Consider the following 13,803-nt stretch of genomic DNA (forward strand, 5'->3'; position numbering starts at 1 on the left):
TAAATCATGTTGAGTATAAATAATTGAATAAATTACCCAAGTGAGGCTACTTGGACATGGCATTTCTGAACATGAAAAAGGTGATGCAGTTAAAGCATATTTAAGAGACATTTTCTCAGCACTGAAGAAAGATGAATTTTCTTCAGAAGCCACAATAATACTAAGTAATGTGTAATGAGGTTATGTTAAATAACTATAGTTTCTCGTTTATAGACTGAAATTGTGTCGTTTAACATTTGCAAAAAAAAAGCTGCAGCTGATATGCAAGTAATATATTTACCTGAAACCAATCTCGGAATTAACAGGACCTGGGTACGCTTGCATCTTCTCCTCTTCAATTATATCTGGCCTCGGCATCGCTTTGTTAAATTTGCCTATTTTCACTGGGTAAAGGGCAGATAAACAATGAATTAAGACTCTAGGGCACAGTGTATAATACAATAAAACTATTAAATTAGAGGATTCAATACTACGTGTAAAAAAAGCTATTAAGCCAAAATGGAAGCTCTCTTCTTGTAAGTGCTCTCGGTGAAGTCAAGCTATAAAATTCACAACCTTTCAATTGCGAACCTCACAGTCATCCTAAAGTTATAGCAAAACAAAACTATAATAACATGCACAGATGCTCCCAGGGTACTTTAGGTATGTGGTTCACTTGGATCCCGCAGCAGTAATTATAATGAATAAGAGGTTTTGGGTAAATTATATCCACGTGATAAAGAGAATTAAGGAAAATGCCCACTGGACAAATAAAATCTGCCTTTCTATGCAGGACTTTGACTTTGTAGGTGGTTACAAGTATAACTATAGAGTATAAAAAGATCATACACCCAGGAAGATCTCCAACACATACATGCATTAAATATGTTTCTGATATGGTTTATCCCAGGACAGAATATGTTTGCCTATATAGGTGGAGAGCTTGCCTGTCACAATGCAACATGTAACAGTTAAAATAAACAATGACAGAGTGACAATAGTAAAAGAAGGTTCAAAGCCTCATTCCCTCCAAGCAAAAAAAAAGTCACATTCCTCCCAACATTTAGCTTTTACATTTACCAAACCAGGCAGCATCACCATCTAGCTCAAATGATAATCCAAAAAAATATTGTACACAAATGAAGGTAGGTAAAGATAAAATTCATAAGGTAGTGAAAAGTATTTTAAGGCCACGTATTCTCTAGGTTGAAGTAATACCTAAAAAATGAAAACGACCTTTTGTCTAAAAGATGTGCATCCACAGAATCTAAGTGCTCAAACTGTCTTTAGTGAACAGACCTGATTCAATTGCATCGTAATTCGACTTTTGTAAGAGGGTCTCACATTCTTTAGTGATTTTTTTTAATGAGAGTGATGAGAATGTTGTCATTTTTTGTAAGAAACTTTTTTAGAGTAGGTGCTGATTGATTAATTATCGAGTTTCGAAGAAATGGGATAAGACAAAAATGCCAAAACAATGGCAATCCAGTATATTTTACAATACCGAGATTTCACTATGGTAAAGTGTAGGAAACTTTTCCCTTTATTACACCATACTGAGATCTCCACCTCAACTGCGAAATCTCCTATAGTAAAAAACAGACAAACACATTTATGAAACAAGGAAAAAAATTGTAAAATATTTGTATGTTATATATTAATGTAAACTTATTTTATATATTTATTTTAAATATCGAACTAAAGAAAACATGCAACAGTGTTCTTAACTTAATTTTGAAAAACAGCGTAATTTAAATATATAAAATTAAAATGATTCCCATGTTTGAATAAAAAAATACATTACCACCTAAAGTGAAACTATACATTTTTATTAAGCATTATTAATTATTAAAAAGGCATATAGAAATCATTGTAATTTAATCATATTTAATCAAAAAGTAATCTTACATTCATTTTAATACAAAAAAGATTAAAGGTTGTATAATGAAATAATACATTTGTATTGTGTTTTATATTTGTTTACATTAATGTAAATATATATGCATATACTTACTCTATTGTAAATAATTTTACTACATTTAACAATATTTCCAATGAGGTTTACATTTAAGTCCCTGTCTCCACTATTTTCTAATGGAGGATGGTGCATTACCAGTGTTTGACCATGTGGGGTGCTGTACTTAGATCAGCACTGAGTTGAAGTCATTTACTACTGAGAGAGCGTAATTTTAATATCAGATATTATAGACGTGAAACGCTTACATTTGACTAAAACACTATTAAAATGTATTAATAAATGCATAAGATTTGCTCATTTATGAACACTAATGCTGAATTAATAATAATCTTCAGTTATATGTATTATTACGATCAAAATTGTATTCATTAGAACTCGTATGTTTTAAGTTAGCATGAGTCGCAAACTAGCTGTGTGTCTCTCATTTAAAACCGTATTTTTCTGTTTCTCCAGTGTGCGGACTTGCAAATAACCATGACCCAGCTATTGTTCTCTCTGTATTAGTTTGTAACATGAAGAAATTTTCTCATCCGCATGCTAGCAGCTTTTAGTATAAGATAATGTGCCTTGAAACATTAATGGACACTTACAAGGACAACGAGACGAGGGAAAGAGAACTTTTAACCTGAGACGTGTGCCAAGATGGTGAAGTAACCCCGGACGTACCACCTACGAAAATGCTGATTATGAAGACCAATTGGGAAGCAATTCAATATCAAGAAATGACAAATGCATTACTTAATGTATAATTTGATTGGTTACCAATGGTGGGGTATAGTTATTAACCAATAGAATCTTGGGGAAATGTTCACGGAAAAGGGGATAAAAACTCATGACACGAGAGAAGAGAGACATTAGGTAGGGAATGATATCGATTGCATCCAGAAACTCTGTCACTCCTTTTGGTGATCTGAGACTTAGAAAATTATCCTATCCCCTAGATTGCCCTTTACACTTTTCTCCTTAAGAGGAGAGTGTCCCTTGCTTCTGTATTAGCTAGATTGAAGGTGAACTAACTGATGTCCTGAATACGAAGACTGATCTTGTATGCTGACCTATCTCGAGGAGGGTAATTATTGATGTTAACAAATCTATTTGCCTTTTCTTTCTAGGTACCAACTGCTGTGTATGTTTAATTAGGTATTTTAGTTAGATGTTTTCCAAATTGATGTTCTAAATTGTTTTGCATGAAGCCCAACATGCTAATGCTGATTTGAGGTTAGATGAGGTAATCATTTGACGGACGGAACTGACGTGACTGACATGTAGCTATGCTGAACTGATATTCTATGGTTATCATGCACTATGATCTATTCTTTGCTAACGTATCTATTCTATGATTCTGATCATCGCATTGTTGAAAGTTCAACGTAGTTGCCATTTTGTGATTATGCTTTTATGCTTCTTGGTATTGAGATTAATACGTTTATTATTAGATTGTATCAATAGGGAATAAATTCACAAAATCTTCCTTCACGGTGTGGTTATTTGAGTCTGAGAACTAATGAATGCGTCGAAGGTTCATTGATGGTTTTATGAAATATATTTTGATGCTTGGTAATCTCGTTTTACGGAGACTCACCACTGGATTAAAAGGTTCATCGACCTAAAACGAGTCCTGATGTGTATAAATTGACATAGACGGACGCGTTAGCATTTCTGGTAGCAGAGCGATGGTTTGGCCCTTGAGGGCCCTAGGACGGAGTTTTTATATTTAATTTTGTTTTCTGTGATAATGACATTTGGCAAAAAAATGAGTGGCTAGGTTCACCATGGGCTTTCCCGGGATCTCGGAGCCTGTCTAGATGAGTTGGGAATGTTCTCGGCGTCATAGTATGTGTGATTAGGGCCTGCGCTTGCTTAAAAGCTTATGCATCTTGCAGAAGATTGTGAAGATTGTGTGTATTTAGGCCAAAAATTAAGTGTTGTTTAGCAGGAGTGGGCGTACTCCACAGTATGAGAGTAGGGAAGTCGGCGTACTTCATGTGAATGCAGCGCTTATTGTTCAAAATTATCCACGTGGTTGGTTAAGGTATACGGATCTATTGAGGTCTAAGACTCCGGAGTATGATGTTAAACTGGTTTATGTTGTAATCTGTGCGGTTTAATAGGTCAATCGGGCGTAATTGACAAGTCAAGTTTGAGTCACAACGTATATATGAAACCTTCGATGGAGATTTGACAAACTCTAAAGTGCACTAGAGGGAGTCATTGACAAGTCGAGAGTAGGATTTGCGGGTCGAATTCTGCTTACACATGTGGGATCTGAGAAGGAGAGAGTAGCGGCCGAGGCTTCAAGTGAAATCTCTGTAAAGTTCTGAAGCGAATGTGTTACCCTTCCTGTAGTAAATCGACAGATTTGTGTTGTCATTTAAAGTGTCTGCAATAAAACGCATTAGTTTGTATGAGTTGTAAGAATTTAGCAAGGTGTGGACAAGCCACAAGACTTTGTCAGCTGCAGTGTGTATGGGTGTGACGTCAGTGGTGCCGCGCTGGGATAGGTCAGATGTCGAGAGGGGTCGCGCACGGATTGGCTACCGTCCGTGAGAGGCAATAGGGTGAGTAAAGGGCAGGTGAAGAGTGTCCTGGGAACTAAGCCGTTTTCTGATTAAATATAAAATAAAATGAATTTTGTTAAGGCATTCAAAAGCGCTTTGAGGGGAGATGTGTACATTGTCGCAACCAACGGGGAACCTACACCACCCGAGGGTACTCCAGCATATACAGTTATGGAGGAAAAGGGTGTTGCACCTTGTTCATGGATAAAACAATGGCGCAAATTGACAGAAAAAGAAGGGTGTCTAGCGTTTCCGGAACACGGGACATTTAATCAAAAGGTATTAGAGAATTTAAGGTGGATGTTAAGTACGCAGAAACCACCTCCGAGACCGGCCCAATACGAGGCTCTAGTGATCTGGGACCTGATGGCTCTTAAACATAGGCAGGAAAGGTTTCACCGGAGACTGACAAGGGCAGAAAAATCATATGCAGAAGCAAGGTGGGACAACGAGAATAAGATGTGGAGACGGGGAATAGTAGATGGGTTAAAGCTGTTTCCAGCTATAACACAGGGAGAAGAGACACAGGGAAAGAAAGCTTCTTGCAAAACTAACAAAGACTCAGGCAAAGAAAAAGAACAAAAAAGGGCTTGGGAAGAAGAGGATGATTCAGAGGATGAGGAGTTTATGGATAGATTACTGCATGATCGATCACCACCTTATGAGGTGAGCGACGATGTTCCGAGCACTAGCTTGGATCCTGGGAACCAGACGCAGGAAAAGGGAGCTACTGATACGGTACAGACTAGCAATACAGCTTTGATACAGAATGGTGACAGTGTAACTACTGCACCAGACGTACCGATACAGTTACAACCTCCACCACAGATAAAAAGAATTTACCCCGATGTTACAGTACTTGAGACTACTACGAACTTGGTAGTGCCGCCAGACCCGACATATACAAAGCCAAGGCGGATACAGATTGAGTCAACCCCACAGTTAGTGTCACAACCACCACGACTGATACCGGTGTATAACCCAGTAGCGGGTCCTTTGAAAGAACCTGCACCAGGATTATTAGAGCAGACTTATGGTGTTGCAGCTCCTAGAAGTCTGGGATCAGGTCAGACACCTGCCGCCATATCACTACCTATCATTGTTGGTCCCCCAGTACCATTATATGCGCAGGAGAAAACAGGGACATGCGAACAGGGAGTTATGGCTAATGAAATGATAAGAGGAGGGCCTAGTAGAACTCCACAAATAATGGCCCAGGCAGGACAAGCCTGCGAACAATCAAGACCCTTAATGGACCTCAGTCCAATAGGGGCACCTCTTGAGGCAATGCGACAAGCAGGGTTGGGAGTCCTGACTCCCCAAACTATGAGTACAAATACCTCATATACTCCAATGATACATGCAGGGAACATTTCACTGCAAGGTTTTACAGTACAACAGTTAAATGAGTGGTTAGAGAAAACTTGCACATCACAAAAGATTACAGCGACTACAGTAACCAAAGCCAATCCTGAAAAGGAAAAACAAGATGAGTACCTGAATCTAGTACGATTAGGAGCAGAAGCTGCTGAATTGGTGGAAGGAACAATGGGGGTGAATAGGTTGGAATCCTACACTGAGGCAGAACTGAGATATTTATGCCCTAAGATTACCAAAGAAGTAGGGAAAATACACCAGAAATTAACGAATTTGGCAGACAAATACAACATCGACATTGGGAACACGAAACATTTGAAACAAAGTTATAGATTAGATTCTGACACGAAAGATTTTGAACACATGAGATCCGCAGGTATGAAGACACACCTGAAAGAATTGCTGCAGAGTGCGCAAATCTGGGGAGCATTAGAAAAATGGGAAAACCGATGGGCAAAGAAAAGAGACAAAGGGAAGAGGGATAGCCCAGGGTCTATTGAAACAGTAACTACACCCAATTTGGATTCAGTAAAAATCCTGCCCATGAGAGAAACGGCTGGTGGTGTTTTAGTCCATGTGCCTTGGTCCAGGGGAGATATTTTGTCCTTTACGAATGATTACCCAAGGTTGAGAGAAAAAACGATCGAGTGGTATCAACAGACAGATAGATTTGTGAAGCTTGCAAAATGTCTCTGGGAAGACTTAAATACATTGTTTGAGATTATTGTTCCACCGGATTTGTGGCTTGAGTGCAAGAGAGGGGTAGATTGGCCCACAAAGGAACCGGCAAGGGATAAGGCGACTGGAGCACCTTCTGAAGAGGTGATGAAATATTATCATAAAGTCATTGAATTTTTGAAACAAAAGGTGTCACCGAAGGTGACCGATTGGCAGAAAATCGACCGGACTTCGCAAGAAGTTAAGGAATCAATACACGCCTATTATGAGAGATTGTTAAAAGCATTCAAACATTACAGTGGTACTGAGACGATCGAGCCAAAAGACATGAATCATCTTGTGTTTAGATTTGTTGAAGGGTTGAGACCAGAAGTTGGTCAGATGATTAAGAATCATTTGATTTGTTGGCAAGCTAAACCGATTGATGAGGTGTTGCAGTATGCGAAATACTGTAGTGATGAAATTGAGTTAAAGCAGAAAAAGCTGAAAGAGAAAGTGATGGTGATGCAGATAAGGGCTGCACAAGCTGGAATCCAGGGAAATGGTGTTCAGCAGATGATGCATCAGCAACCGCAAATGAACTGAGGGTTTCAGGTACAGCCGAGAGGTAGAGGTCGAGGTTTTGTGAATCGTGGTTTGGACATGAATAATGTTGTCGTTCAAAATGACGGGCAAGTAGTGAAGAGAATGTCACCATGTCATGCGTGCGGGGGCATGGGACATTGGAAGCGGGATTGTCCAAATATGGTGCATGATGGTACAGTTCAGCAGGGCATGAATGTCAGTGCACAGCAGAATCCGCGAGGTCCAAGAATGAGACAACAGAATCAGAACTATCAGAATAATTTGGTACAAATGTCAGAGGTGCAACCCATGCAGCAAATGCAAATGCCACGTTTCCAAACTGTGTCAGTACAACCAATGCAACAGCAGATTCCTATGATGCCTAGACAGCAAATGCCGTTACCCCTAGCCCCGATGGGTCAGCAACAGGCGATGCTTCCTCAGCAGGTCACAGGTCAGGTAACAAGTCAAAACAATACTGTGCAACAATTCCCATTACGAGGTGAAAATGAAATAAATGAAGAATGGTCAGATGACAGTTCAGACAGTGAAGAGTGCAGGCTTGCAGCCTCATTAGAAGTAGATCAGAGAGGCCCATATGTAGAGGGAAAGGTAATGGGCTATAAAGTTTCATTTCTGGTTGACACTGGAGCTACACGCTCTACAGTCCGCAGTGTGGAAGTACCGAGATTACCCTTATCGGGACGCACTATATGAGTGGTTGGTGTGGCTAATCAGTATTTGACAAATCCAATTACCGACCCAGTACAGGTTGAGATTGGAAATTTCCAAGGCCTGCATAGGTTTGTCGTATGTGATTCAAGTCCAGTATCTCTACTGGGAAGGGACTTACTATGTAAAACTAAATGTTCAATTACCTGTTCCAACGATGGAATAGAAGTTCAGACAAACAGTGATGATGAAGGAGATGAGGGCCAGCTCATAGAAGGAGGGGAAATGAGCGAAGATTACCCTCTAATTACTTTATTCCCAGTGTTCACTCTAATTGACTTACCTGCTGACCTACAAGGGTCCGTAACAGAGAGAGTGTGGGACTTGACAGGAAAAGAGGTTGGATTAATTAAAGGAGTCAAACCAGTCGAGGTGCAGATAAGACCAAATGCAGTATTCCCGCAAGTACCACAATATCACATGACTCAAGACGTACTCATTGAAGTGACACAGATAATTGCAGATTTTCTCAGGCAAGGAGTCTTGAAAGAAGTTTTGAGCAGTCCGTGTAACTCACCTATTATGGGATTGAGAAAGCCCTGTGGGAAAGTTCGAATTGTGCAGGATTTGAGAAAAATAAATGAAATCGTGATAAAATGCTGCCCTGTGGTTCCTAACCCAGCGGTAATAATGTTCCAAGTTCCTTGTGATGCTGAATGGTTTACCGTAGTAGACCTATCACAAGCATTCTTTTCAATACCGCTGCATGAGGACAGCCAATTTTTGTTCAGTTTCAAATTCCTGGATAAGGTGTACAGTTGGTGCAGAATCCCTCAAGGGTTTTCTGAGTCACCATCCATCTTTAATCAGATATTAAAGAAGGATTTGGAACCCCTTGTGCTGCCTTTTAATTCAACTCTTGTGCAGTACATTGATGACCTGTTAATTGCATCCAAGACCAGAGACAGTTGTAAATATGACACTATTGCTTTGTTAAACCATCTGGGAAGAAACAAGCATAAGGTGTCACCTAAGAAACTGCAATACTGCCAGAAAGAAGTAAAATATTTGGGGCATCTAATTGAGAAAGGATCCCGAAGGATATCAAAGGAGAGGATAACAGCTGTCATACAAATGAATCCCCCAACAACAAAAAGAGATGTCAGGATGTTTTTGGGAATGGTGGGTTATTGCCGTCAATGGATACCCAATTTCTCGATCATTGCAAAGCCCCTAATAAAACTGACAGGGAAAGATGTCAAAGATGAACCATATACAATCACTTTGACAAAAGAAGAACTCGAGTCATTCTTAGAGCTGAAGGAATGCATGTGCAGGGCCCCAGCATTAGGAATGCCTGATTACGAGAAACCCTTTCTGTTGTTTTGTCATGAACGTGATGCTTGTTCTTTGTCTGTTTTAAAACAGGTCCACGGAGATGCAAATTGCCCTGTAGCATATTTTTCAGCTACTTTGGACCCTGTCGCAGCAGCCCTACCGGGTTGTTTGCGAGCAGTTGCAGCAGTTGGTCAAAGCCTTTCCCAATGTGAGGGCATAGTCATTGGATACCCTTTAACAGTTTTGGTTCCACATTCTGTTGAAATCCTCTTGACAAGAACGAAAAATGCACGACTTACCAAATATGAGATGATTATTTGGGGATCACCAAATGTTACACTGAAAAGATGCACAGTACTGAACCCGGCAACTCTACTTCCCAATGAGAATACAGAAATCAAAGAGGGGAAAGAATTTGAGCATGATTGTCTTGAGGTGACTGACCTCTGTACCAAACCTCGCCCAGACATACAGGACACCCAATTAAAAGAAAACGATTGCATTATGTTTGTGGACGGGTCCTGTTTAAAAGATTCAACAGGAACATTGAGATGCAGTATGTACAATATCTGGCATAGTTGAGGCCTCTTGGCTTGAAAGGGTATTTTCTGCACAAGTGGCAGAATTAATAGCTCTTACAAAGGCCTGCCATGCTGCTGTGAATTTGAAAGTTACAATCTATACTGACAGCAGGTACGGATTTGGAATTGTACATGATTTTGGTCAGATATGGTCACAAAGGGGTTTTATGACTTCCTCTGGATCACCAGTAAAAAATGGAGAACAAATAAGAGATTTGTTACATGCAATTCAGTTACCTCTTGAAATTGCCGTGGTAAAGTGCAGTGCTCACACAAGATCACAAGATTTTGTGTCAATGGGGAATGGTTATGCAGATCAGGTTGCAAGATTCTGTGCATTGAATTGTATATCATTCAAAGAGCAGTGGGAATTGCTACCTCAACCTGAAAATGATACAACTTTGAATCTAGCATTGCAAGTGGTTGATACCTTAGATGAGTTAAAGACACTACAAAGCCGTGCTAACAAAGAAGAAAAACGTTCCTGGCAGAAAATGCAATGTGTTACAAAAAGCAGATGATATATGGGTTTCAGATGATGGGAAGGTGGTCTTACCTAATAGTCTTCTATCACAATTTGCCCGATTATATCATGGGCAAGCACATTTAGGAAGAGATGCCATGATCAGATCTTTTAAAATTGATTGGTTCAATCCAAAATTCAGACATGCCGCAGAAATCACCTGCCACAGGTGCATCATCTGTCAACAGATGAATGCTGGAAAAGGAACAATGGTAAATTTGAGCCACATTGGAAGAGCTGGAGGTCCATTTAATAGAATACAAATGGATTTCATTGAAATGCCTGTTTGTGGAGGATTGAAGTACGTGTTGGTGATTGTGTGTGTTTTCAGTCATTGTATTGAGGCATACCCTACACGTAGAAATGACAGTCTCACAGTTGCAAAACTATTACTGAGGGAACTAATACCACGATTCGGGTTTCCGGTTTCTATAGAATCAGATAGGGGAAGACACTTCGACAATGAAGTGATCAAGCTTCTGTGTGCAGCACTCAACATCGAGCAGAAGTTACACTGTAGTTATCGCCCTGAAGCATCAGGATTAGTTGAACAGATGAATGGTACCTTAAAATCAAGAATAGCGAAAATGTGTGCAGCAACAAACATGAAGTGGCCAGATGCATTGCCGCTAGTATTGATGTCCATGAGAAACACACCAGATAAGAAAACAGGACTGTCCCCCCATGAAATCCTCATGGGTAGAGCAATGAGGTTGCCAGCGGTACCTGCAAATGCCCTAGTGAATATTACAGATGATATGGTGTTGGATTACTGCAAAAGTTTAGCTGATGTGATACGCTCTTTCTCTCACCAGGTGGAGGCTAACACGTTCCCACCAATTGGCGAACCAGGACACTCTCTGCAAGCTGGAGATTGGGTGGTTGTCAAGAAGCACGTAAGAAAATCATGTCTTGAGCCGCGTTGGAAGGGGCCATATCAAGTGATATTGACGACCACTACTGCTGTGAAGTGTGCCGGGGTTCCCAACTGGATACACGCCAGTCATACAAAAAAGGTAACGTGTCCTGTTGAAGAGGAACTTGAAAATTCCGGTACAGCAACTTCGAGAGAAGAAGTCTCAGAGTCAGAGATCAGTCAAGAAAGATCTGAGACCGCAGGCGAGCCCGCTGAGAACAGCCGCGTCCCTCACACTATCAGAGAGTTCGAGAGAGGTGACGGAGTGCCAATCTCAGTGGAGGCAGCAGGAGAACAAAGACAAGAAGAGGTTCTCCTAGAAGCAGACGAATACAATTCAGAGCCTGAATATAGTATCGAACAGGAAGAAGAGAGAGACGGAGAAGTGGTAAATCTAACCGAATCAGAAACTTCTGATCAAGTTCCAAGCTTATCAGAAGAAAACACCATATCACAAGAGGAGGGTGCTGTCCAGCGTCCTGAAAGAAGATGCCGAAACAAGATACATAGAGGTGATACATGGCCAGAAAAGTCACCTTTTAGAATAAGAGAAATTACAAACGAGACAATAATAGAAGAAAGCGATACCTCACAAAGGGATGATCTGAGTGAAGGAGAACAACAGGGTGAACGAAGATTAAAAAGGAAGAGAATAGCAAACCGAAGGTATACAGGTCCTGAATGGGCATACGCTACAACCTCTGAATGGCAACAAGAATTCTTAGCATTTTGTTTTGATCGAGAAGTGCCAGGCCAATACTACGGTACCTGAAGGAAAACAACAACAGAAAACCTTGGAAAATATATTAAAAGGAAAGAGACTTTATTCACCTACCGGAAAGAGACAATTAAATCTGGATTTGACTTATAAAAACCTGATTGCGACAAGCTGCTAACCTGAACTGACGAAAAGGGTCCTGGAGTGAGAAAAGACGCTGTAAATACGCAGAAAGAGTTTGCCATCTTAGATCGATTGTTGACCTACTATTCTGATTCTATACAAACATGGCTTATAGTAACAAAGGGAGTAAGGTGTGTGGTTGGTTAGGACTTATGATAGGTGTTGGATGCGCAATAATGATTGTGGGAGTGATTGTGGGAATGCCATGGAGAGAGAGTGAAACTATTAATGCAACTTTAAAGCCTGAAACTACCACTACAACTAATAAACTATCGCCATGGGAGAAATTTGAGCAGGATGCTAGACATCTACATGAAGGAACTGATACAAAAGGGGAACTTTCTACTAATGTTTTCTATCGCTTATTGAATGAGTATGTGGAAACTATGGATACGAAAGATTGTTATGTGTGTACTAAAATTCCTTCATCTGTGCAGGAGGGGGTTACTTATCATAGCCTCCCTCTTACTTATGGGATTAGCTGTAGTCTGCTTCTAACAAGATTCTATAATCAAGAGCATGTACAATACTTTTATTCAAATCTGGATGTTGTGTTTTCTTTTGTGCCTGTAATTGAATTCTTAAATAAGCTAGCTAAGGAGCATGATATAAAATTAGTTAGAGGATTCTTTGAGCCAACACTAACATTTGGGACTGCTTATGCACACCGCAACAATTTAACATGCTTACTGTCTCCTGTGGAGAAAAGCTTTTTAGATCATACAGATGATAGACGCAAAGCATTAAAGGAAAAGTTAGAAAAAGGTTTAGAAAAACGCACTTATGCAAATGATTACGCTCATACTGCAATTAAAACACAAGGCAAATTAGCTATAGATGCATTACACGTAGGTAGGCTATGTATATACAGGCCAAAATCTGATCAAGACAGTTTGTTTGTGGGTACGAGTGAATGTAGGCATGTGTTTTTGTTTCAGAGTAAATGGACCTTCATGTTAAATGGACAAGACCCAGCGATTCCTGGAATCTATTACATCTGTGGGTTAAATGCTTATTATCGTCTCCCAAAGGGATGGTATGGGACATGTTATTTGGGAATAGTTTTCCCAAAGATATACCAGATTGATGACTTAAAACAAATACCTAAATCTTCTGAAATACAACATTCTAGACAAAAACGAGAATCTGTGGCTGCTGTCATTGGTGACATATTTGGAGCAATAATCCCATCAGTTGGGGTTATCTTAAATTCTATGAAAATTCAAAAGTTGTCTACTATTGTGGATAACATGCTGACAAATTTTACAGGAGCAATATTATTGATGGATACTGAACTTGCTGCAGAAAGAGCTCTGACTCTTCAAAATCGACTTGCTTTAGACATTCTTTTAGCAAAGAATGGAGGTGTGTGCAAAATGCTTAATGAACGGCACTGCTGTTCTTATATACCTGATAACAGTAAGAAAATTAGAAACATGCTTACTAACCTGACTAGAGATAGTACAGATTTGAAGGATCTAAAAGAACCTGGAGTTTGGGAAAAATTTGGAAAGGGAATTGCCCGGGTAGGAAAGTGGTTTACCAATATTTGGAATGGAGTTCTTGCAAAAATCATGTTAGGCCTACTAATTGTTTTGATTTGCCTATTAGGATTATGGGGAGCATGCAAAATTAATGATAAAATTAAAAGAAACCTGTCCAAAAGAGCCAGACAAAATGAAGAAAGTGAAAGAGAGAAAATGTTCAATGAAATATGGGAAAGTTCACATAAAGGACA

General features: G+C 39.8%; 1 protein-coding gene across 2 annotated transcripts in view; it reads right to left on the minus strand.

The window, feature by feature from the left end:
* The window catches only part of TMEM192 (transmembrane protein 192), a 357,863-nt gene that overhangs the window by 56,733 nt on the left and 287,327 nt on the right, over window positions 1-13,803 (minus strand). For both annotated transcript variants that reach the window (XM_069243904.1, XM_069243895.1), the window contains exon 5: window positions 281-383. In XM_069243904.1, coding sequence (XP_069100005.1) covers window positions 281-383 — 103 coding nt within the window. The remainder of the gene's footprint in view (window positions 1-280; window positions 384-13,803) is intronic.

The sequence above is a fragment of the Pleurodeles waltl genome, chromosome 1_2 (assembly GCF_031143425.1).
Source record: "Pleurodeles waltl isolate 20211129_DDA chromosome 1_2, aPleWal1.hap1.20221129, whole genome shotgun sequence".
In the NCBI taxonomy this organism is placed as follows: domain Eukaryota; kingdom Metazoa; phylum Chordata; class Amphibia; order Caudata; family Salamandridae; genus Pleurodeles; species Pleurodeles waltl.